The sequence below is a fragment of the Mercurialis annua genome, linkage group LG6 (assembly GCF_937616625.2).
Source record: "Mercurialis annua linkage group LG6, ddMerAnnu1.2, whole genome shotgun sequence".
NCBI classification, from domain to species: Eukaryota; Viridiplantae; Streptophyta; class Magnoliopsida; order Malpighiales; family Euphorbiaceae; genus Mercurialis; species Mercurialis annua.
The window spans coordinates 11,215,570-11,240,248 of record NC_065575.1 but is presented as its reverse complement, the minus strand read 5'-3'; the positions used below and the strand labels follow the sequence as shown (position 1 = coordinate 11,240,248).

Below are 24,679 nucleotides of genomic sequence, written 5' to 3'. Positions count from 1 at the left end.
GCCTAATGACTTGTAGTTTATTTTATCTAAATGATGTAATGGAATTATTAATTATGAATGAAATTTTGCAGGTTAAGCAAATGTTAGTATTGTGTGTGCATGCAGTTGTTGTTGTTAGTGATATTACATGTAAAAAATAACACTGCTGTTTGACATAACAAACTAATCTTTCATTTAACCAAAAACAGAGATAACAAGCCTGTTCCCATAACAAAAAGAGCAACATTCATTACAAGAAACCTGTTAATAAACTACCCAAAATGTAGTTTGCTTATACATGCACTACATTGCCAAAATACCTAATCTAGATGACTACCATCATCATTGTGCACACAGGCACACAAAATTCACAAAATACAAACCAAAAAGAACTCCATAGCCAAGTGGTCAGTCATATCCTCCAATTTGGCTTGGGAGTTGGCTGCTTGAAAGGAGCATTAACTCTGTTTGTTGGCTTTTGCCTCTGGCCATGGGCAACACCTCCTAAGTTGGGTATCTGTTGCACTCCAGGTACATGTGAAGCAGACTGTGAAAGTTGTGATCCCATGGAAGTGGATTGCTGCACATTGAATGGAGTTGGTGTAGTGACTGAGTTTGAATCAGTTTGTGACAGAGACTGACCAGATACTGTGTGGGTGAAATGTGGTGGACCTACACTATGAAAGGCAGGTGGTGTTGGGATAGAGAAGCTGTTATATGGGGGGTTAGGAGCTGATTCTACTGTAACCCCTTTGTTCCTCTGCATCTGCCCAATCCTTCTCTCAACTTCAGATTCGAGTTGTGTAGTTGATATGCTCTCACTCCCCATCCATTGAGGGCCAGGTGCCCTGAATCTGCCATAATAAGGTCTGCCCTCATATTGCACGGTGCTAGTTTTATGGAGTATCTTTCTTTGGAGCTCTTTAGGTATTGGATTGTCTGAATTGAATAAGTTATCCCCTAATTGACCAGACTATAATGAAAGAAACAAGAAAGCACTTAGCTAACATAATCAGACATATTTTAAAAAGAAAAAAAGAAAGCACTTAGCCAACATACATTGAATGAAACCTCCCCTGTAATGTCATCTCGGCAAAGTCCTGCTCCCACTGTGTTTGACATGTTTTTCTTGGATTTGGTACTAGGGAGACGTATCTTTTGTTTGTCCCTGCCCCTTTGAACCCCTGAAGCATTGCCCCTTTCCTGGAAAAAAATGAAAGTCAAAATAAAATATGGATCAATCACCCCCCTGTACAATATATGTTTAGATCAAATTCCCCCCTTAACTAGCTAAAAAAGAATCAAATAACTCCTCAAACTTGTCTAAATTGGGTCAATGTCCCCCTCCAACCAAAAAACAGGAATGCAAAACAAGAAAGAAACCTGAGCAGTTGGAGCTGGTGGTTGTTCATTTGCTGGTCTTGTTGATGCTTGTTCAGCTGTTCCTGTTGCTGGTGCTTGTTCCTCTATGTCAGTATCTTCATCAATCAGATGCAATTGCTTGCCCTTTTCCTTTGCAGGCACTGGAATACCATTCTTCTTTTTCACACATCCTCTAGCATTATGGCCTCTGTTATGGCAGTAACCACAAGTCATCACAGCACCTGTCCTAGCCAATTTTCCAGAAGGCTTTGGCTCTTCAGGATCTTTTCTTCTTGCCCTCTTTGGTCTGCCAGCATTTCTGGTGACCTTTGGAGGCAAAAGGGGCTCTTATTCCTCCTTGGCCACATTGATTTTCCCTTAATTGGCATCATTGCATACCCATAGCTAGCCAAGTATTTATCCTTAGAATAACAATCATCTATGAAGCTTAATAAATCCTTTCCACTATGGTATATGCCACAAATACCATGAGGACATGAACTATCAACACGTAATGGTTTAGTTGGTGTTGACGAACTTGTGGCCAGTGGTGCTGCGGTGGTTGTGGGTAAAAGGAATGAAGAAAAATAACCCCAAGGTGTAGATGAGTTGGTAAGGCGCTCTTCTATCATAAGTGAGGTCGCGGGTTCGAACCGTACTCATGTATGCAGCCGTTTAAAACTTGGGGTCAGAGCTTTGCCTCCTGCAAGGGACCTACCTGGCTCGAGTGGGGATTAGTCTGAATGTGGAAGGTTTAAAGGTGCCGTTTGATAGTTGGAACCCGTTCAGGACACCTCATAATCAAATCAAAAAAGGAATGAAGAAGAAAATGAAAAAAATAAAAAAAGTTCTCTAAAGTTTTATTTTATAATTAAGTATAAGGTACAAAAAAAGCCCTGAGATTTTCCCAAAAGTATAAAACAGCCTTTTTTGATTTTTGAGGTGCAATTCAGCCCTCAAATGTTTTTATCGAACAAAAAAGTCCCTCCGTATATATTGCCGTTACTGATGACGTGGCCTTATCAAAAAGGTTCAAAATGATACTTAATATTTAAAATATTTACTAATTTATTATTTATAAATATTTTAATATTATTTTACCCACTTCTTCGTAATTAACTCTAATTAATTAATTTTTTATTAAAATCAATAAAAATATAATTAAACCAATCAACTACTTAAATTTAACTCATCTAAACCCAATTAATAATATCAAAACTTAATTAAACCTATCAAAACTCAATAACATCTGATTAAACAAATTAAAATCTAATTATATTATAATTTAAAAATTGAACCCATCCGATTAACTCCGGCCACTCTCGAAAAACGACCGTCAACACACCACCATCATCGATCTGTTCTCGACATTTTTAAATATTCAATAAAGTAAAAAAGTTACCGAAATTTGAAAATTTGAAAGAAAAAATTCTTAGCCATCTGAATTTATCGAATATCGGTGTTCGCATTTTTTTAACGCATAGCAGGCTGGATGCCAAAGAAGTGGTAAGTTCGGTAACTAAGAACAAATCGATTGATCTGTTCTCAGCTGAGAACATAGCCTCATCTGAGAACAGGTGTTCTCAGCTGAGAACATATAACCTCAACTGAGAACAAATGTTCTCGGTTGAGAATCTGTTCTGAACTGAGAACAGATTTTCAGCTGAGAACATAACCTCAACTGAGAACAGATTTTCAGTTGAGAACAGATCCTGCTTTCAACTGAGAGCATATTCTCTATTGAGAACAAATTATGTTATCAACTGAGAACAAATGTTCTCGGTTAAGAACAGAATCTGTCAGTTGAGATCCTGCTTTCAACTGAGAGCATATTCTCTATTGAGAACATATCCTTTTATCAACTGAGAATTGATGTTCTCAGTTAAGAACATGATCTGTTTTCAACTGAGAACTTGTTCAAACCGGCTCAAAAACCCCTATATGCTGATATGGCATCTTAATTGAAGGGGCGAGTTTTATAAATATTATTATTTATTCTAATTAATTATAATTAAATACTATTCAAACGTCATTTGATACTAATTAATTATAATCAAATTCTAATTAATTTAAGGATCTTTTTGAACCATTTAAAAAAAAATCATTTTTTTTGATATTCGGAAGGAGGAGTTCTTCCTCCTCGCCAGAGAATAGGAGGTGCTGCTCCTTGGTCTGTTCTTCAAAAATTTAAATCTTTTTTGAATTGTTTTTACAAAAAAAAAAAACAAAATATGGATGATTAAATTGATATATAAAATTTTAAAATTGAAAGGATTAATATATAAAATTTTAATTTGATATAGAAAAGTATAGAGAAAACTAGAGAATTAAGTGAGTTAAAGAAAGTAAAGAGGTGACTTTCCAAATCAGCAAGAAAGATTTGTGGAGTAAGATGGAAAATATGTTCATCAATGATTGTCTAGTAATTAATCCTACTGTTCCTGATAAAGTTATTTGGAAACTGCAAAAAAATGGTGTTTTCACTGTTAATAGTGCCTGGAAGGAAATGAATTCTAATCAGGATAGGGTTTCTTGGCATTCAATTGTCTGGTTTCCTGGCCAAATCCCTAGACACTCTTTTGTTACCTGGCTTGCTCTCTTGGGTAGATTAAACACAAAAGACAAGCTAATTAAGTGGGGAGTTATCAATAGCAATGTTTGTTCCTTATGTAATCAGGAAGCTGAGGATATTGAGCACCTGTTCTTTGATTGTTGTTTCTCTGCTCATATCTGGGGCAAAGTTTTGAGGTGTAATGATGAGGCTAGACAGAAGTTTTGCTGGAGAAGAGAGGTTAGCTACTTCTGCAGAAGATATAAAGGCAAGTCAGTTAAAGCTAAACTCAGGAAGCTTTGGTTCAATGCAACAGTTTACCACATTTGGGGAGCAAGAAACAACGTCATCTTTAATCAGGGGGGTATTGATGCTGATATGATCTTCTCTAAGATTGAGTTTGATGTAAAGAATAGGGCCTCTTAGCTTTTAGGGTTAAAATATTTTGCGGTTACCGAACTATGCCTTTATTACAATTTGGTAACTGACGTTTCATTTGTTACATTTTGGTAACCGAACTTTACTTTTCATTACATCCGGCGGTCACCCATCCGTTTCTGATCAAAGTTTGCTTATGTGGCACCGGAATTTCAATTTTTTGTCCCAACTTTGCCACCTAGACGCCACGTATTTGCCACATAGACTTAAAAAATGAAATTACTTCATTAACTCTAAATAAATTTTAACAAATGAGCAAACCTAATCCTACTTCTTTTATTATTCAAATCAAATTATAAGAAAAAAAAAAACAAAACCCTAGCCACGCAAAAAATTAAACCCAGTTCACATAATTATCAAAACTCAAACCCATATCAAAACTTAAATCACTTTTTCATTACAGATATGTAAATCCCATTTGGTTATAACTGAACTCGAAACCCCTAAGTTTCTAAAGCTATAACATCAAAATCCCTAATTTTTAAATTAGGGACAGTTTAAGGAAGATGGTTTTACAATGGAATGTTCGGAAGCATATGGAACTACCACCACGATATCGTAAGTAATTTCAACTTTTCGAAATGTATAGCTAGCTATTTATGTAAATTGATTTTAATTTCAGAAATTTTATTTTTGATAATTGTTGTTTCAGAAAATTAAATCTAAGTTTATGAAAACCAAAATATATAGCAGTTGTGCAATTGATTTTTGTTTAAAACAAATGAAACTTAATTTTTATAAAACCTAAAATGTATATCAGTTATGTAAATTGATGTTTGCTTAATTAAACCAAAGTAAATTGATTATAATCTGTTTTGCAGCACCTGATGTTCCATATTTCACAATTCGTGTTCATCGAATTAACAGAAGCTGTGATCATAGCATAATGGGGTACATTGATTATTGCAGTGCTGATTTAATTTCGAGAGTTGAGTTGCTTAGTATGGGTAAAGAAATAGGCATCGATGTCGATAATTATCAGATTTTCTGGAATGAAAGTGACAATAATTTGGTACAAAAAGCAATTAACAATGACGTTGATGCATTCGGAATGGCGCTAAGAGCTGAAAAAAAATAATGATGTGAATGTATATTTCATTATTAAAACTGATGATGTTCTCGACGGGAATGTGGAGGCTCAAACTGAACCAATTAGTGGCAGTGTGGTATCTCAAATTCTGAATATAGAAGGACCTGCAAGTGGCAATGAGGAACCAATTAATGTTAATACTGGGAATGATAATCTAGAAGGAGAAGTTCAGGAGGATGACATTGACTTACTTGACTCAGACTACAGTTTTATTAGTGATGAAGACATTAATAAGGATGACTACTTGTTTGAGAAATTTGTTGACGCAGGGGTGGAGAGAGATATGATAGTACTTGGTGAACCAGAAGGGTGTGGGAATGTAGATGAAGGCAGCGATAGCTCTGAATATGCAGGAAGTGATAAGCTTTATTCATGTTCAGATAGTGAGGAAGAGGGCGAAGTAGCTTATAAGCCAAGGTTTGAGGAGTTTAATGAAGATACAGACATGGATGATATTCATTTTGCAATTGGCATGCAGTTCAGCAGTTTTGATCAATTTAAAAAAGTTGTTAGGCATTATGGCATTAAGCACAGATACGTGATTAACTTCAGGCCTAATACTAAAAAGAGGTGCAAGGCATTTTGTAAGCGGCAGTGTCCTTTTTATCTTTGGGCATCATTAATGAGCGGTGACAAGGAAACGGTCCAGATTAAAACCGGGATACTTGAGCATTCTTGTGTTAGGGATCACAATATTAGACATATAAATCCCACCTGGATTGCTCATCATTATTTAGAGCAATTCAGAGCAGATCCGACATGGAAGCTTGATGGTATAGTGCAAGCTGTGAAGCTAAATCAGAAGGCGGAAATCTACAAGGTGAAGGCACTTAGAGCAAAAAATATTGCTCTAAATATACTTGATGGAGATGACACTGAGCAGATTTCAATGCTTCATGACTATAGGTTAGAACTTATGAGAACTCATCCTGGATCATCTATTATGTTTAAACAAGAGCTTGGAGTTTTCAAGGGAATGTATGTCTGCCTTGCTCCATTGAGAGAAGGATTTAGGGCCGGGTGTAGATCAATTATATCAATTGATGGCTGCTGGCTAAAGGGAATTCACGGAGGGCAGCTACTTGCGGCCGTTGGGATTGATGCAAATGATTGCATATATCCAGTAGCGTGGGCTATCGTAGATAACGAAAACAAAGAGAATTGGCTTTGGTTCCTTCGGCTATTGGCAGAGGATTTAGATATTCGCAATAGCTACCACTGGTGTTTCATGTCTGACAGACAAAAGGTCAGTTTTCCTATTACATAATAATTCTTTAATTTCAATTTTTTATTTCGCAAAACTGATTGTGTTTTTTTTTGGACTTTTTTCCTTCTGTTTTTTCCCCTTTGTGTTGGTTTTAAAGGGCTTAATATCTGCAGTTCAGACTTTATTCCCTCATTCTGACCATAGGTTTTGTGTGAGGCATATTTTGGCTAATTTTAGAAAACAGTTTAAGGGTAAGGCCCTCAAAGATGCATTATGGGCAGCAGCTAGAGCTACTTACCCTCAGAAATTTGAAAAAGCAATGGCTCGTGTGGCTGAATTATCAAGTGATGCATATACTTACCTTAATAAAATAACTCCTAGCCAATGGACAAGGTCTTATTTTAATGAGTCATTTAAGTGCGATATGTTGCTGAATAACCTATGTGAAAGCTTTAACTTTTTCATTATTGAGTCTAGGTCAAAAGGAATAATTACAATGAATGAAATGATTAGGACTAAATTGATGAAAAGGATTCAAAGAAAAAGGGATGCAATGCTGAAATGGGAAAATGAGTTTTGTCCTAAAATTGTGAGTAAGTTAGAAAAGGCAAGACAAATGAGTTGGTTTTATAAAATTGACTGGCCAGGGGGTGCTGAGTATCAAGTTTTAGGTCACGATGGCCAATTTGTAGTTAATAAAGTTGAAAAATCTTGTAGTTGTAGGAAGTGGCAATTATCGGGATTGCCATGTTGTCATGCAATTGCAGCCCTAAACCATAATAATGATAAACCTGAAAAATATATAGAGGACTGCTATAAGGTGTCAACTTACCTCAACATTTATGCTTCCCTTTTGAAACCCACAAACGGCAAAGAATTATGGCCTAAAAGTGACTTGCCCCCTATAATACCCCCTGAATATGCAGATGAAAACAAGTAGCAGGTCTTTACATGAATATGCAGCTGACAATGAAGTTATCAAGAAGACGAAATCCTTACATGAACTCCTTTGTTTAAACCCTCAAGCAGCAGGTCCTTCTCGACAGAAGACTTCCAAATCCCAGGCTGCAAGAAAAGCTCCAGCTAAAAGATATAAAACTTCAGTTCCGACTCCATCTCGAGCAGCAAATTCAGCTCAAGGACCAACAAATTCAGCTCAAGGACCAACAAATTCAGTTGCAAATCCTGCACCAATTCCAGCTCCAGCACCGCCTCGTTCACTTCTTAAGTTGAAAGCTCCTATTCCACCCAAGGCTACTTCTTCTTCAAATGTTTCTTCTAAGAAAAAGAGGGTTTGGATACCACCTGGTTTTGGAGATAAAACAAATTAGGTTTTAATGAAAATTATATTTTTGCTATGTAATACCCACTTTTGGCACATGGTATGTCTGCCAAGTAGTTTACTTTTGTAGGGATGAATTAATTTTTTTAAAATTTTGTAAGTGGGTAGACACAACTACATTCTGTCTTTTTGTGGGGATGATTAAATTTTGTATTTTGGCTATGTAGGGTATCACTTGTCACAGTATGTGCCTTATATTTTGAAGGATGCTTTTAAGCATATAGTGATATGTTAATGATTTAGTCTGAATCTTTGTTCTTATTTTAAATGATGATTGCTATGTCCATTTTCTAATTAATAGCATCAGTTGGTGATTTAGTGCATTTTATGTCCATTTTATAATTAATAATAATAACATTTGCAGTAATGATTTAGTCCATATATAAGAATTAAAGTTATCAATAAAAATGCAACCCTTTATTCTTTTCAGTAGCAATGTAGTGCAATTACAAGTTACTTGGGTTCTTGTTTCAGATTAAACTTGAAGGATTTTTGTCACACGTCCAACAATTTCGTATTGGTTCACAAATGCACATTTATCTCAAAGCAGCAATTTAGCTTCAAGTGCACATTCATCTCAGAGCTGCAGTTTAGCTTCTTTACTGCAGAAAATGCTTTACTTATTTGTTTAATAAACTTAATTGCTGCAATCAAATGTTGTAGGTCTATTTATCAATAACTTAGCATTGAACTCTATAAAAGAATATCTTAACAACAACCAGCATAAACAATGACTAACAAGAAATAGACAGTGATCAAAATCCATTCAAGAAGTGCATTTATTAAAATTACAGTAGTCTGTGGATAATAGTCAGCCTAAATGAACAATCTAAACAATAATTATCAACACTAATATTATCTAACATTACAGAACACCTTTCTAATCATTAATTAGTAATTACCAGCACTAATATTATTAAATATTACAGAACACCATCCTAATTAGCAACTCCATCTTCCAAATATGAAGGCAACGAACACTGCAATACATAGGTGATACCATCTCCATTTTCCCTTGCTTGCTCTATTTGCTATTGGCGGATCATACCATTGAAAAAAAATCACAACTTATGCCTCTCTGATTAAGAAAAAAGACCCTTTAATTTTACAACCAAAGATAATTTTAAGACAATTATTTTGAAAAAAAAAATCAAATCACTAAAAAAGAAAATTAACCTTATGATTATAACAGCCATAAAACCGTCTTCCTGGGTTTGCATCAGTCCATGACGTCCTCAACTCTGCTCGAATATTGCAGCGGCAAATGGGTATGGAGCTGTGATTCTCCATTAACCTTGGTAGAGAAAAAGATGTGTTTTGGAGGAGTTGAACTTTAATTGATAGAATGAAAATTCCAAATGACCGATAGAAACTTGAATGTGTTAGCAATTGTTCTTGATTTATATTTTTGGAGATGGGTTATAATTTTTGAGTTCAGATACGTCTTTTTTAAGTAGAATTAGAGAATTTAGGGTTTTTGGGAGAATGGTACATTAGAATTTAATTATAAGTTATAGGGTTAATGCAGTAATTTTATCTTTTAAGTCTATATGGCGTCTAGGTGGCAAAGTTGGGACAAAAAATTGAAATTCCGGTGCCACATAAGCAAACTTTGATCAGAAACGGATGGGTGACCGCCGGATGTAATGAAAAGTAAAGTTCGGTTACCAAAATGTAACAAATGAAACGTTAGTTACCAAATTGTAATAAAGGCATAGTTCGGTAACCGCAAAATATTTTAACCCTAGCTTTTATTGCTCTGTGTTCTTTTTTGTAGTCCCCAGGTAACTAGTTTTTTGAGTTTTATGGCTTGTAGCCCAGCCTAGCCAGCTTGGATTTCTTCCTGTTTTCCATTCTTTGGATGGTGTATCCCTGGCCTTTTTGAGCAATATAATTTGCTTCTTTTGGTGATTGACCAAAAAAAAATGATTGTCTAGTAAACTCAAATTCTTCTTCATATGTTAGATATTTAAGTTTTTCCTAAATACTTAATTCAATCTAGTTCATATATAACTGCTTCAGCAAACAACAATTTTTGGTCTTACAATGCATGAAAATTGATTTGAAGGCCTTTTTGTGGGTACAACCCGATAACTACAGCAGGTGAGTGGACATAATTTGGTGACAAAGTGAAACTGTAATGCTGCAGGATCATGGAGAGAGCAATCTTTGTTTCTGCTAGAGCAAAGTTCATGCCAACACAATTTCTTGGTCCTAAACCGAACGGAACAAATGCCGTAATATTATTCTTTGTAGCTTTAGCAATACCTTCTGCAAATCTTTCTGGCTTGAAGAGATGAGCATCTTCTCCCCAAATTTCAGGATCTTGATGCATAACTAAAGGTGGAATAAATAAGTCCATTCTTGCAGGAGCTATAAGCTTTCCTAATCTGCTTCCCTTTTTAACTTCCCTTATCAGATTGGTATTCGGAGGATATAACCTTAGAGTTTCGTTGACAATCATACTCATCTAAAGAAGAAAAAAATGTATATATAATTAGATTGAATATAGAGTTATAGTATTCATGATTTTATCTCATATCTATTCGTTCCACAATTCATAAATAGTATAGTTATGAGACTTTTGATCGGGTTTTTGACATTTCTGTGTCTCATAGACACAGAAATTCCCGTTTTGTGCCTCCTAACACCAGCCCGCTATCTCAGATAGCGGGCTGCAATTGTTTAGCACCAGCCCGCCATATGAGATGGCGGGCTGGTGGCTAATTACGGTGATTATATTAATCACCGTAATTAGCACCAGCCCGCCATCTCATATGGCGGGCTGGTGACTGATTCCCTGCAACAGCAGGGAATCATTTGACCGACCAGCTGGTCAGTTGACTGACCAGCTGGTCAGTCAAACGATTCCCTGCTGTTGCAGGGAATCATTTAAAGCAAAGCAGCCCGCCATCTCATATGGCGGGCTGCTTTGCTTTAAATAGGTGAGTGCTTCAGCACTCACCTATTCAAACGGAGAGAACAAAAATTTTAAAGAAGAAAAAAAAAATTAGAAGATAGAGAAAAAAAATAGGGAATTGTAATTAAATTTTAGTGGTTATCTCATTAAAAAAAAAATTAGTAAATTTTAGTAGAGTTTGACGGAGTGATTTTTCCGGAATTGGTTGAAGCGACGGAGTTTATTTTGTGGAGCTTATCGGATATTTTTCTGGAGCTACATATTATTTTTCGGTCTGCTATTTTACGAGGTCTACAAGAGGTTAGTCCGTAATTTATTTTTAATTCATTTAGTTTTACTTTATTTTTGAAAATATTGAAATTAAAAAATGTTAGAGTTTATTATAGATTAGAAAATGTTAGAATTAGATTAAATATATTTTAAAAAAAATATTATAGTTTAGTAATTGTTAGAAGTTATAGAAATTTAAAAAATTTACATTATTTTAAATATTTATTTAGTTTAAAAAATTTCATAGGAATCTTGTTAAGTATTATATTTTAGAAATTGAAATTAGAAGATAGAGAAAAAAAATAGGGAATTGTAATTAAATTTTAGTGGTTATCTCGTTAAAAAAAAAATTAGTAAATTTTAGTAGAGTTTGACGGAGTGATTTTTCCGGAATTGGTTGAAGCGACGGAGTTTATTTTGTGGAGCTTATCGGATATTTTTCTGGAGCTACATATTATTTTTCGGTCTGCTGTTTTACGAGGTCTACAAGAGGTTAGTCCGTAATTTATTTTTAATTCATTTGGTTTTACTTTATTTTTGAAAATATTGAAATTAAAAAATGTTAGAGTTTATTATAGATTAGAAAATGTTAGAATTAGATTAAATATATTTTAAAAAAAATATTATAGTTTAGTAATTGTTAGAAGTTATAGAAATTTTAAAAATTTACATTATTTTAAATATTTATTTAGTTTAAAAAATTTCATAGGAATCTTGTTAAGTATTATATTTTAGAAATTGATATAATTTTTAATATAGTGTAGAAATTAGAAATTAGTATTTGAAAATATATCATAGCAATGTCGTATACAATTTGTCTAGAATTTGTGTTTTGAAATTTAGAGTAAGTTTTTTATAAAGTTATTAATTGTTAAGAAAAATATGACATAATTGTTAGTATATAATGTAGTTATTAATTTTTTGATGAGTAGCCTGTGAATATTAGAATTTTATTTTAAAAATCAGAGTAACATTTATTAGAAATTAATTTTTTATTTTTTAAAAAATAAGATAGAATAGTCTTTATAATTTTTAATGAGTAACCTGTGAATATTAGAAATTAATTTTAGAAATAAGAGTAACATTTATTCATGACAAATGCTTGTAGCAATGACGACAATCGATTTGTCGTTTGTGATACGGTTTGACGGTAGTATTGTAAACTCTCCCCGCGGAGTAGAATATTTTGGGGGTAGTTATGTGCAAGTGCCGTTGACTGGAAGAATAAATTTCCAACAGTTGATTGATATTTGTGGATCGGCAATAACCAGTGCTGTGGGCCCGGTGGAGATCAGTAAGATATATTTTCGGGTTCCTCATTTTCAAGGGGAACAAATATATTCCTATTCCTTGATGGATGTCCAGGGCGACCCACATGTATGTGCTATTCAGACCGAGGCATGTCGCATGCCAGCACTAAGATTTTTAGAGTTGTACGTGGAGTACCGCAAGGCGGTTGTTGAAGATATTTCTATTGATCAACTGCATATATCTGCTTCTAGTGAGTCGGAGAGGGACAGTGAGGAAGAAGGAGAACACGATCACTACGAGACCGAAGTGGAGAATATGGAAGACATACTCATTGCTGCTGAACTTGGTAATACAGTGTACCAGTCCCGACTGCCGGCACATGTTAGACGTGTAGATCTCGAAGACTTCGACGTCGACTTGGACTCATGGGAAAAGCAGAAAGTTGAGTGGGAGAGGGGGATGGAGTTTGAAGAAGGGATGACTTTCTCGAGCCGAGATGCTGTTCGGGCTTGTGCTGTTACCTATTCGGTGGACAATGGAAGAGAGTTTCAGAGTTGTCGGACGACGCTGAAAACGTTGGTTCTCGTTTGCAAGCACAAAGAGATATGCCCATGGTGGCTGCGTGCCACACTTCTTAAGAAAACCAACACATGGACGTTGACAAAATATATCGGGCCACACATATGCGATATGCAAGTGTCAGTTCGTCACCACCGAAATTTTGGGATTGCTCAGATCGCCAATTATATTAAGACGCAAGTGCTAGGTCAGCGTGACATACGGATCAAGACGTTGATTGCGGGACTACTTGAATTTACCGGAGTAGCTCTTCCGTATAAAAGGGTGTGGTACGGCAAAGAGAGGGCAATCTCCAGCGTTTATGGGGACTGGGAATACAATTACAGTCAACTGACAAAGTTCATGGATAATGTGGTGAAAGTGAATCCTGGATCGTTCTGGCATGGCGAAGGTATGAAATCTATTAGTGTTGTGGATTTGAATGTGCGTACATTAAGTAGATTTATTTCTAACAATATCCATTTCCGACAGGCCCAATATCTGAGTGTGGCGGGCTTCAATGTAGAATTTTCGAACGGATGTTCTGGACGTTCTTCCCGATGGTGGACGGATTTCCATTTTGCAAGCCAATTCTATTCATCGACGGCACCCACTTATACGGAAAATATAAGATGCACATGTTGATAGCTTCGGCGATAGATGGCAACAACCATATAATGCCGGTGGCTTTTGCGCTCGTGGAATCCGAATCCATTGCCAGTTTTGAATATTTCCTGGGTCATCTCCGAGATCAAGTCTTACGCAATCGCAAGGTTGCCATCGTTTCTGATCGTGCTCCCGGATTAATTTCCGTTTTGAGACGTCCGGAGTGGGACGACGTCGATCAGTTTTTCTGCATAAGGCATTTAATGGCCAATTTCCACTCTTTAATCAGAAATAGGGAGTTGAAGGACTTGGCTGAGAAAGCGGGTAATATTTTGTGAAACTAATCAAAGCCTGATTTTTTTTAAAGAATGTACAATATCTCCCACTAACAATTACAATCATACATACGTATAGGTCGGGCCTTTCAAGAGAAGAAGTACGACGCATGCATTGAGAGCATGAGGATGAGATCGGCAGAAGGGCATGCATACTTGACCAACACAGAACATTTGAGACCCGAGCAGTGGACTATGTGTCATGACAAAAAAGGGCAACGAAACGGGGTTATGACAACGAACTACGCCGAGTCCGTTAATGCGATGCTGAAGAATATAAGGGGCCTTCCTATCACAGCAATGATAGAGGCTATCTTTGACAAGCTCACTGATACGTTTGTCCGGCGTTGGGACATGTATAAAGACCTAATCGCCAAAGGCGTCATGTTTACTCCGATCTGCATCGCGCACATCAAAAAGGCAACGCTAAAGGCCCGCTACCATACTTGCAAGAAATATAACTCGGATAGCATGACTTGCAGGGTGACCACCAAGAAGGACAATCAGCGGAATAAGGGAGGAAATATTCAGAAGGTCAACCTTAAAAAAAGGAGGTGCTCGTGCGGAAAGTTTCAACACCGTAAATTGCCCTGCTCCCATGCCATGGCAGTCATTCACGATCAGAAGTTGAACCCCCACGACTTCATCGGGTGGCGCAATAGAACCGAGAATGCCATTCAAGTCTGGAATACTCCGTTTAAACAGTTACCTGACGGCAAAATGTGGATTGCTTCTCGGGAGATACCTTTCATCCCAGATGTTAACAGGATAAGAGCGAAGGGGCGACCGGTAAACAGACGGATCAGGAATGACATGGACCAGACCTATAGGGAGGACAGTAGCCCTAACTTTTGTAGTAGATGTAGTATTGCCGGTCACACTGCTCAAACTTGTACCAATTACAGAGATATGTGATACGTAATTTTCAATTTTCTTGTACTAGAATGATGTTAGAAGAAAAAATTGATGTTATTTTAATTAATACTAAATGATGTTATTTAAATTATTGGAGCGTGTTTTTTAATATTCAGGTATGAGTTCCGCAAGACGTCGAAATCCATCAACAATTCAAATTGTCCAAAAATATGAGGATATCTATTGTGAAGTTTGGTATGGACAAAAAAGACCATTTGAAAACACCCCAATCCGTCCTTGCATGGAAAAGACACAAGCCGGGCATATATTTGTCGGTCGACACTCAAAAAACTTGGCTGATTTTGGAAATGCGGTTGTGTCTCCTGAGCCCGAATGGGGGAGGTTGTGGGAAGTGAGATGCGAGATGAAGGCGTACTGTGATTTTCACTGCATACCTGTACCAAGAGCGATGTCCGCAACAATTGCAAGAAACACGGAATCGTCGGTACAATTTCTGATGGAACGCCTGGAGATTGAAACTCATGTGATGGGTCTACGACTAAGGGCAATTCACCAAGATAGTCCTGATTGGTGCGACATGTTTGTTGACATCAGAAACCCTACGTCATGGAATACTATGGAGTTGCAGGATTACGACCAAGACGATTCCGATGATTTTGTGAAATATCTCCCGTGGACTTTGCCAAGATGCTGTGCCCAATGTTTTAATTACGTTATTTAAATCAAACTTTTTATGTAATTTATAAATGGTTTTATAATTTGTGAACTCCCATATAATTTGTAAACTCCCATATATTATTTATATTGTATTTCGATGTTGGTAATTATGTAGTTGTAATTATTCGTATATTATTTGTCATAATTTGAATATTATTTCGGTGTGTTAGTTATATAGTTGTGCATAATTTGAATATTATTTAAATTATACTTCAGTGTTGATAATTAAATAGTTTTACAGGTATGGCTGACCCTGCTGCGCACGACTACTTCCGTCCTGGACCAGTTCAGGGGTCCTACTACAGAGCCAGTCCAATCACAGGTCTCAGACTGTTTGGGAGCATCCGGTGAGCAATGTTTTTTTTTGACATTTTTATGTTTTATCATAAATGTTTTGGCAAAACTAATTTTTGGAAACATGTTTAATTTCAGGGCACTTCTGCGTTAGGCTCTCGTTCTGCGGGGTCGTTTCCCCCGCTACAGAAGCTTCATGCCCGCATTAGAGAGGGAGTCATCCGGACAGGGCTTTCGTACCTCAGCGAGATGAGGCAGTACCAGGTGGACATGACGCTGGTCACTGCCCTAGTCGAGCGTTGGAGACCGGAGACACATACGTTTATGTTTCCGGAGGGGGAGTGCACCATCACGCTTCAGGACGTAGCGATCCTTACTGGACTCCCCATAGATGGGGCTCCTATCACCGGTCCTACAGTGTCTGACTGGAACAGTATCACCATCCCCCTTCTTGGGAGACGGTACAAGCCTAGCCGTACGGATAATGTCGGCCAGGTGAAAGTGTCCTGGTTAAAAACGGAATTTCAAAATTTTGAAAATGTGCTCGCACCAGGTGGACAGGAGCAGGTCGACTGGGCCGTTAGAGCCTATCTTTTGATTGTCATATGGTCCTTGTGTTTCCCGGATTTGAGCAGCGGTAAGATTGGACTCAGGATCCTCCCGTTACTGGAAGACTTGACTAGAGTGCGGACCTACAGCTGGGGATCGGCGACTCTCGCACATCTATATCACGAGATGTGCTTGTCCACTTTGATTTCAGAGCAAAGAAAGAACATTGGGGGGGCCATTTGGCTACTGCAGCTGTGGGCATTCGAGCGACTCAGGCCGTTGAGGCCGAGGTTGAGAGGCGGTCTCATCCAGCAGCACTTACCGTTGGGGGACAGGTATATAATTATTATTAAAAAAATTTATTTCAGTTAAGTTTATTACACATGTTAACTGTTGTAACTACTAACAATTTAAAATATTTGACTTACGCAGATGGGCAGGTCACCTCAATTTTCAGGACGTTCCTAGACAAAACTTGGCGGCCATGAGATTAGCACTTGATGAGATGCGCTATTCAGATGTGAGTGAATTTTTAAAAATTTAATTTCAGTTTCAAAAGTTATATTTCATAAAAACTAACTTCTATATTGTACTTTGGCAGATCGATTGGCAGCCATACTCCGATCTGATTATCAGTCAGCTACCGTCATATTGTTTCGAGGGGTCCCATTTCTGGCGTGCACGCGTCCCACTGATCTACTTCCACATTATCGAGTGGCACCAGCCAGACAGGGTCCTTCAGCAGTTCGGACTGGTTCAGCCTATTCCGGAGGCCCCCTTACAGCAACCCATCATGCATGGCGTCCAATACCGTGGGAGCTCAGACTTCCAGGCGCTTTTCAGTGAGTATATCGACATCTGGGACTGTAGAGAGAGATATGTGGTACATGGGCGTGTACTCGAGCATCCGCCGCACTTTCATTCAGAGTACATGGACTGGTACAGGCTAGTGAGCAGGAGATGGATTACACATCGCGGGGCTGAGCTCGGTTCTCATGTACGTAGCCATGCTAATATTTTTTTTCATTTACGTATTTTTGTCAATAATGTATAATACCTGACGATTTACGTTGACTTTTTACAGCGCGATACCATGGAGAGGATCCGCTTGCAGTCTGAGGCGGATTCCACTGTTCGGACTTACGCTCGCACTTCTCAGCTAGCCACTAGGGAAGACCGGCGGAACGTCAGCGGGCCACCGCCAGACCCTGCTGTTCCGCCAGACGTTATTCCAGAGATCGATCCGCCGACCGTGGATGTACAGCGCATACGAGGACGTCGTAGAGGCAGACCCAGACAGCCAGAGCCGACCCGTGAGATCCCGACAGACCCTTTTCCCCCACCGGTACGTTTCAATTTCAATGTACAATTTAATAATTTACATCCCTTAATTACAGTGACCAACTGACTTTTTCTATGTCCAGGTCGTCTTTCACGGGGACACAGAGGACTTTATCCGGCGTTATTACGGGTCTTCGCGTGAGTACGGGAGCACCTCGTCGCAGCCCCAGGGGCCACAGGCTTCCTCTTTTTCAGTACCACCTGTTTCTATGCCCTATGTCGACCCATCGTTTGGGCAGACCGCTGGCACGACTCCGCTAGCCACGCAACAGGACCCTCTAGACACACGGGTACGGTTAAATTCCAATTTACATTTTTTTTCTTCTAACATCAGTAACCCTAATTGCACTATTTTTTTTCTTTTTGCAGGTCGATTATCAGGGGAATACCGAGGAGTTCATTCGGCGGTATACCGGGTATACGCAGCACCACGGCAGCACATCTTCGCAGCCCCAGCGCCCACCGTCTTCCTCTTTTTCATTGCCGCCTTCTTCTGTGCCTTATGTTGACCCATGGTTTGGGGAGACCGCTTACATTACTCCGCTGGCCACGCCGGACCCTCTGGCCACACCGGTATGTTAGAATTTGAATTTATATTTTTTTAGTTATAACATCAATAACCGTAATTACATAATTTGTTTTTTTTTCAGGTCGATTATCAGGGGAATACCGAGGACTTCATTCGGCGGTATACTGAGTATACACAGCACTATGGAAGCACCTCTTCACAGCCCGAGGCGCCACCATCTTTGTCTTATTCAGTACCGCAGGACTTCTCCACTTACGGTGGTTCCGCTTTTACCCCCTTTCAGCCACCACCCCCGACACAGACACCTCCAGCCCAGCAGTACGAAGGACTATTTGAAGAGAACTTGTCCTATCCTCAAACGCCTGCAGTAGGTAGTTTTAGCCAGCTTCTTCAGGGGTACATTCCACAGCCGCCTTCCTCCTCTCCCCGCCCAACTCAGAGCCCATCGCAAATGCATTTTTCTCTAACTGATGAGTGGGTGAGCAATTTGCAGGCTCCCACACCTCCACTTGGTGATGTTGCTAACATGACGCCTCCTTCATTTTCCCTGGGGTTAGGGAACCCCTCCTCACAGGCTCCTGATGACGAGGATGACGATGTGGTCAGTCCAAGTGGTAGCGACGACAACAGCTCCGGCCCAGATCTCAGACCTTATCGGCCATTGACTCATACCCAGATGAGTCGGCGTCAGAACAGGGGTCGAAACTTGAGGACACTCTTACGGACCCCAGATAGAACAAACATGTAGTTGTATTTTATAGCTTTTTTTATTGTTGTCCACATATTTTTGATTATTTGACTTATTTTAATTTCTTTGTATGGCTTTTTTATAATTATTTACAAAACAGTAAAAACACTTCATAACAATCAAAATCATAAACCCTAAATTTGTTAATCTATTTTTAAAAAGTATAGCATAGCAATAACGTGTTTTTTACTAAAAGCGTGAATTACTAAAATTTAACATATAATCAATTAATCAAATACTACACTATTAGGCAAATTTAACTATTAAAATCACTTAATTAAAATAGATCTAACTCAAAATAAATTGGATATTAATATAGTCCGCACCACCGTCTACGACTTTCATTTTTACTCGAACTTTATTCGACATTTCTAAGATCTTCAAAATTAATGTCAAACTTAACTTCTTAAATTACAAATGACATTTATAAAGTTTGAAAGATCAACTACAATATTTTTTAAATTTGTTTTATAAAATAACGCTCGGAAATGTCCGAAAATAACCCGAAAATAGTTAACGTAAATTACAATAAATTGGTTAAATAAATTTTTTTTTTTAAAAAAAATAAACTGATTGGGCAATTATTGCCCAATCAGCTTCAAATGATTGGGAAGAGAGTAATTAACTCTCTCCCCAATCATTGGGCTGATCCCCAATGATTGGGGATCAGTCACCAGCCCGCCATATGAGATGGCGGGCTGGTGCTAATTACGGTGATTAATATAATCACCGTAATTAGCAACCAGCCCGCCATCTCATATGGCGGGCTGGTGCTAAAAAATTGCAGCCCGCTATCTGAGATAGCGGGCTGGTGCTAGGAGGCACAAAACGAGAATTTCTGTGTCTATGAGACACAGAAATGTCAAAAACCCCTTTTGATCAATAATTCTCAAACGAAAAGCACTTGGTCTGGACGTGCCTGACACGTATCCATTTCATTAGACAGCTTTAAGAGAAAATTACGTCATGCATGTTTTTTATTTTAAATTTGTAAAAATATGATGTTATTTTTAAAATACACTTTGTTTTTTTTACCTTTTTTGCAGAAATATATGTGCCCTTTCTACAATCTAGTAAAAATCTAACAATAATTTGCCAATAATCTGCCGATGATTTACTAATAATCTACCAAAAGTGTATTTTTGTAAAAATAAAGTAGAAAAGAGCATATTTCACAAAAACAAAAAACAACGAGAGCATATTTAATGAATTGTTGTTGAAGATAGATATTTTTTAAAAATTCCCTAGCTTTAATGCCAGTTCCCCAAATTTTAAATAAAAGTGTGGTACTTACAATCTTTAGCCTTGTGAGTTCATCTGAATTAGTAGGACTTTGGTTGCCAAATATTTCAATGACTTCCTGCCTTGCTTTTTGTTGCCAATCGGAGTGAATTGCAAGAAGAAACATACACCAAGTGAGTAAACTAGAGGTAGTCTCATGTCCAGCAATGTAAAATGTTTTGCATTCATCAATTATGTCTTGTATTGTTATTTTCTTTGTTTTATCAGTTTCCTTATAAGCTTTCAGGAGCACTCCAAAATAATCACTTCCACAGCTTTCAACTTCACTCTCTTCTCTCTTCTTTATCATCTCTAACACCGAGTCTCGGATCCCTTGCTCGAGTTTTTCTGATTCAATGTCATCTTTTGTTCTCCAAAATTTTCTATAATGATTAGCAAAACTATTATTATAAATTGGTGATTGATCATGAAAGTATCCAAATGATCATTTTATTTCATTTTGGTTACGAAACTTTAATTAGTAAATTTTAATTTTATTTTAATAGACTTTTCGGTTAAAATATTGACATGGCAGACGGATGCTGCCGCACGATAAATTTTTTATTTGTATTTTCAGAAAATTTGTCACTTAGAGCATCTCCATTGCATGTTGTATTTTTATGCTATTTTTAGCACAAAATAAGATAAAATGCTACATATAGCACATATTATTGAAATTTACTCCATTGCAAAATGCTAAACTAAATGCTAAATTTATAGTTTTATAAGTGATTATCATTATTGATGGCAAATCTGTAAATAATTTAGATATAATAAAATTTAGCATATGCTAAACTTTCTAACAAATTTGGCACAAAGTTTAGCATATGCTAAATTTAGCACATGAAATAGAAGTGCAATGGAGATGTGTTTTTTATACTAAATGCTAAATTATAGCATTGTTAGGTATTTTGGCACTAGAGTGGAGATGCTCTTATGCATGATATTGATTTAGTAATTTTCCGACCAAATTGTAAATACATGTAAAGTTTTTATCCAAAATAAAAGTAAAATCGGATTTCCACGTATGTAATTTTTGCCAAAAAAGAAACCTCCTTTTGAAAAAAAATAAAGTTTAATTATTGAATTGAAAAGAAATTAGTTTTTCTATGTTCATCGAACAAATTTTTTATTTTTTTTACACAGTACCAAATTATAAAAAATTAAAAAGGGTTACATAACTATACTTTTCAAATAACGATTAGCAAAATTTAAAAAGTAACAAAAAATTTAACAAACTAATTTTTTTTTTTACTATACGGTTACTGGATTTCTTCTGTAGACATTAGCTTGCTAATGTGGACGGGTAAAGATATAAGTTAAGCAGGAAGCCAATAATTATTTTCGAAATAAACTATAATTCGGAAACTATATATTTTTTAAAATTTGTACAATCCATTGTACATTTTTTAACTTTGGTACCGTTTTATAACTATAACCGTCTTGTCATAAAATTATAGCTCGGTGACTGTAAAAATATTAAACACAGAGAACTTACTCTAGTGCGCGAATTCTAACTCGGTAACCATTTCTGCTAAGGATAAGAGCAAGTTTCCCTAGCATGTCAAAAATCTGCTGCCCCTCCAAATAGCTGCTTCCAAAGGCAGTCCTAGAAATAATATCAGATGTTAATAGCTTGAATTCTTGGTACACCTCAATCTCTCTGCCTACTTCACTCTGTCTCCATCTCTCCAGCATTATCTCCACACTTAAGATCATTGCTGGAATCGTACCCTGTTTGTTCATTTAGTTAGACTATCTTCATCTATGCATATGTTTTTTTTTTCTGTATATGTTCAAAAAGCCTTAACGGGTACTACATTTTTGTAATATGATTCGATTTGGTATGAATCTTTTTTTTAACTTTTATTTAAATAGAGAAATTTTTGTGTGAACCTAGTTCATCATGTAAGATTATGAACTATCCATTAAATACATGACACGTGGCGTTATTAAATGTTGTATCCAATCAATAAATATCATATTAATTAATGATATTTTAATCAAAATTAAATGCACTTTATTGGTTGGATACAACATTTAATAACGGCACGTGTCATGTATTTAATGGATAGTTCATAATCCTACGTGGTGAACTAGGTTCACATAAGTATTTCTTATCTAAATGACATCTAAAATTTTAAATGTATTCAGGCAATCGTCACTTTTCTATAAGATATGACAAGCCAGTGACATATATATTCTTAAATAAGTTACTATGTCGGTTAGCGCATTTAATCACCGTATGATAAAACGTCATATCTTAGTTAACAATATATTTTAATCTTGGATATAATGTCTTTAATTTGGTTAAACTACTGGTAGATATATAATCACGTTGCAACTATTATAAGGAGAAGAAGATGTTACTTTTAAGCTCTCGCCATGAAATGCATGATTAGCCAGTTTACGCTGCCGATGCCATTTTTCTCCTTGAGTAGTAACAAGTCCATCCCCAAACATATGTTTGACAAAAGATTCAAACTCTGGCTTTTGATATGCTTCATCTTTATTGCAGTTGCAGAGTGCTTCTTTTATCAGCTTAGGTTCTGTGACTAACAACTGAGGGCGAGCACCGATCCAACTCACATAGTTCTTCCCTGAAACCGAATTGTAAATCCAATTCAAATTAGCGATGGTCAAATAAGCAATTCACTCATAAGTTTAAACTCTTAAGTAAGACTTCAGTTATATTTTATCTGTACGTCAATACCTATTCGTGGGGTTAAAAACATTAAATGTTATTAAATTCTGGTCTAATTAAAAAAAAAGTAATCGAGATTGGTTTATTTTTAAAAAATTACTGAATTTTAATGTTATTGATCACCGGTTGAAATTTTGATAAAATCTTACAGACAAAATTAACATGGGACCAGATTATGGGCGTTATGAGGCATGTGTGATATGGATATTCTAATTAGTAAAGAAATGATGTGGTCCGTATTTCAATTTCACATTAGATGTTATTAAATGTTATTAAAAAACAAACAAATTGGTCACCAAAATGAAAAAAAAAAATAGTTTGAAACTTTGAATATGGCAACATCAATTTCCCATGGATTGAGATAGTAGAAATGGAGAATTACCATATAGCTTGGTCCACAAATGAATGTCAGGATGTACTCTAGCTATTATTTGATGCGACGATAGTTCTGTAGAACTACGCAAGGCTTCGTTTCTCAGATTCGTCAAATCCTGTGAATTTCCGTAAAGGAATCTGTAAGCAGGACCTCTAACTCCCTGTGCCCTAAGTGAACTCTGTATTCGGATTGGATTCAGCCATACATCATATAAGAATTTGACGAGAAACGTCAATACCAAGCACGCAAATACCCAACTTGAAATCAAAAGAATCATACTTTGTTTTTATCTATAGATTATGAAGAAAGCATATATATATAAAGCAAATGGCATCTCTGAGTTAGAAAGATGACAAAAAAGAAGGTCATGATCATGAACATAGGCATTGCTCGCCTGTAAGATAGTGACAATGTTATTTTCTATTTTGGGTTTATGTGACACTTCCTTGTCATAAAATTGACATACGACGTAGAGGCGGAATTAGGAATTTTAGAATGGGATCGCTAGTTGGTACAAATTTATTTTGAGGAGACGAATTGTATAAAAATTAAACTATAATAACTATTTATTTTAAAAATGCTTAAAAGTTGAAGTACTAAATTTTACTTTTTATAAGATTTGAGAGGGCGGTCGCTACCTCAGCCATAAGGCTGAGTCCGCCCCTGATTGGACAGTTATTTTTTATTTTCTATGTTCATGTGATAATAAGGAGTAATTGATTATTGGGGTTAGTGAACTTCTTTAGAATCACAAAATGGTTACCGAATCTTGAAATACATCACAAACATGATCCGTTGCCCGATATTTCATGGTATGTTCTAATTTATTAAACAATTAAAAAAGTTAAATATTACTCAATGTTCGAGTATGAGAAGTGAAAAGATTAGTGGCTTTTCAAATAGGAGTTCACTTGGGGCTAAAATAGAAGAATCCATTTGGCAGTTTTACTTTTTCTTTATTAATCATGAATCATTTGGCAGAATTATATAGAAAGTTACTTTAGAGCTTCGGATTATATAATTGTATGATGATGATAATAATTACACATATAGTTCATTTTGACACAATCCATCTTTCCCTTTGTTTCATAATAAATTAATCTCTGTCATCTTCTCCGATTGCTCCGAAACATATGCATTGGTCGAATATATATACAAGAAATAGGTTATAGGTATATACTCGTATACAAACACGAAACAAAGCGTCAAAATGGTGAAAAACGACAAAGTAAATCTTAGCGTATAAAACAAAGATTCCAAGTTTCCATCAAAATATTATAGTTGTCATTATAGATGCCTTCAAACACATAAATTTGATTCTATCCTCTAGTTTTTAACGTACACTAGAATCTTAC

General features: G+C 36.5%; 4 protein-coding genes and 2 long non-coding RNA genes across 6 annotated transcripts; 3 read left to right on the top strand and 3 right to left on the bottom strand.

The window, feature by feature from the left end:
• Positions 1 to 3,733: 3,733 nt before the first annotated feature.
• Positions 3,734 to 4,318, top strand: LOC126687576 (uncharacterized). Its single transcript, XM_050382135.2, has one exon. It carries the CDS (start codon positions 3,734 to 3,736, stop codon positions 4,316 to 4,318), a length of 585 nt encoding a protein of 194 aa, XP_050238092.1.
• A 980-nt stretch (positions 4,319 to 5,298) lies between these two features.
• Positions 5,299 to 7,716, bottom strand: LOC126687350 (uncharacterized). Its single transcript, XR_007644108.2, has 2 exons — positions 7,627 to 7,716; positions 5,299 to 5,524 (listed from the first exon to the last, which is right to left on the bottom strand). It is a non-coding gene; the product is annotated as an uncharacterized LOC126687350 (long non-coding RNA).
• Positions 5,496 to 8,131, top strand: LOC126687349 (uncharacterized). Its single transcript, XM_050381893.1, has 2 exons — positions 5,496 to 6,666; positions 7,554 to 8,131. Exons 1-2 carry the CDS (start codon positions 5,704 to 5,706, stop codon positions 7,956 to 7,958), a joined length of 1,368 nt encoding a protein of 455 aa, XP_050237850.1. The 5' UTR covers positions 5,496 to 5,703; the 3' UTR covers positions 7,959 to 8,131.
• Positions 8,132 to 8,721: 590 nt separating this feature from the next.
• Positions 8,722 to 9,710, bottom strand: LOC130015710 (uncharacterized). The gene is made up of 2 exons (XR_008791044.1): positions 9,146 to 9,710; positions 8,722 to 9,047 (listed from the first exon to the last, which is right to left on the bottom strand). It is a non-coding gene; the product is annotated as an uncharacterized LOC130015710 (long non-coding RNA).
• A 217-nt stretch (positions 9,711 to 9,927) lies between these two features.
• LOC126687346 (cytochrome P450 CYP749A22-like) lies at positions 9,928 to 23,601 on the bottom strand. The gene is made up of 5 exons (XM_050381890.1): positions 23,331 to 23,601; positions 22,615 to 22,844; positions 21,743 to 21,978; positions 20,258 to 20,627; positions 9,928 to 10,439 (listed from the first exon to the last, which is right to left on the bottom strand). Exons 1-5 carry the CDS (start codon positions 23,599 to 23,601, stop codon positions 10,011 to 10,013), a joined length of 1,536 nt encoding a protein of 511 aa, XP_050237847.1. The 3' UTR covers positions 9,928 to 10,010.
• LOC126687340 (uncharacterized) lies at positions 11,398 to 19,028 on the top strand. Its single transcript, XM_050381884.2, has 9 exons — positions 11,398 to 11,651; positions 15,744 to 15,849; positions 15,935 to 16,680; positions 16,778 to 16,865; positions 16,947 to 17,342; positions 17,430 to 17,690; positions 17,770 to 17,976; positions 18,056 to 18,259; positions 18,337 to 19,028. Exons 3-9 carry the CDS (start codon positions 16,046 to 16,048, stop codon positions 18,961 to 18,963), a joined length of 2,418 nt encoding a protein of 805 aa, XP_050237841.1. The 5' UTR covers positions 11,398 to 11,651; positions 15,744 to 15,849; positions 15,935 to 16,045; the 3' UTR covers positions 18,964 to 19,028.
• Positions 23,602 to 24,679: the final 1,078 nt, after the last annotated feature.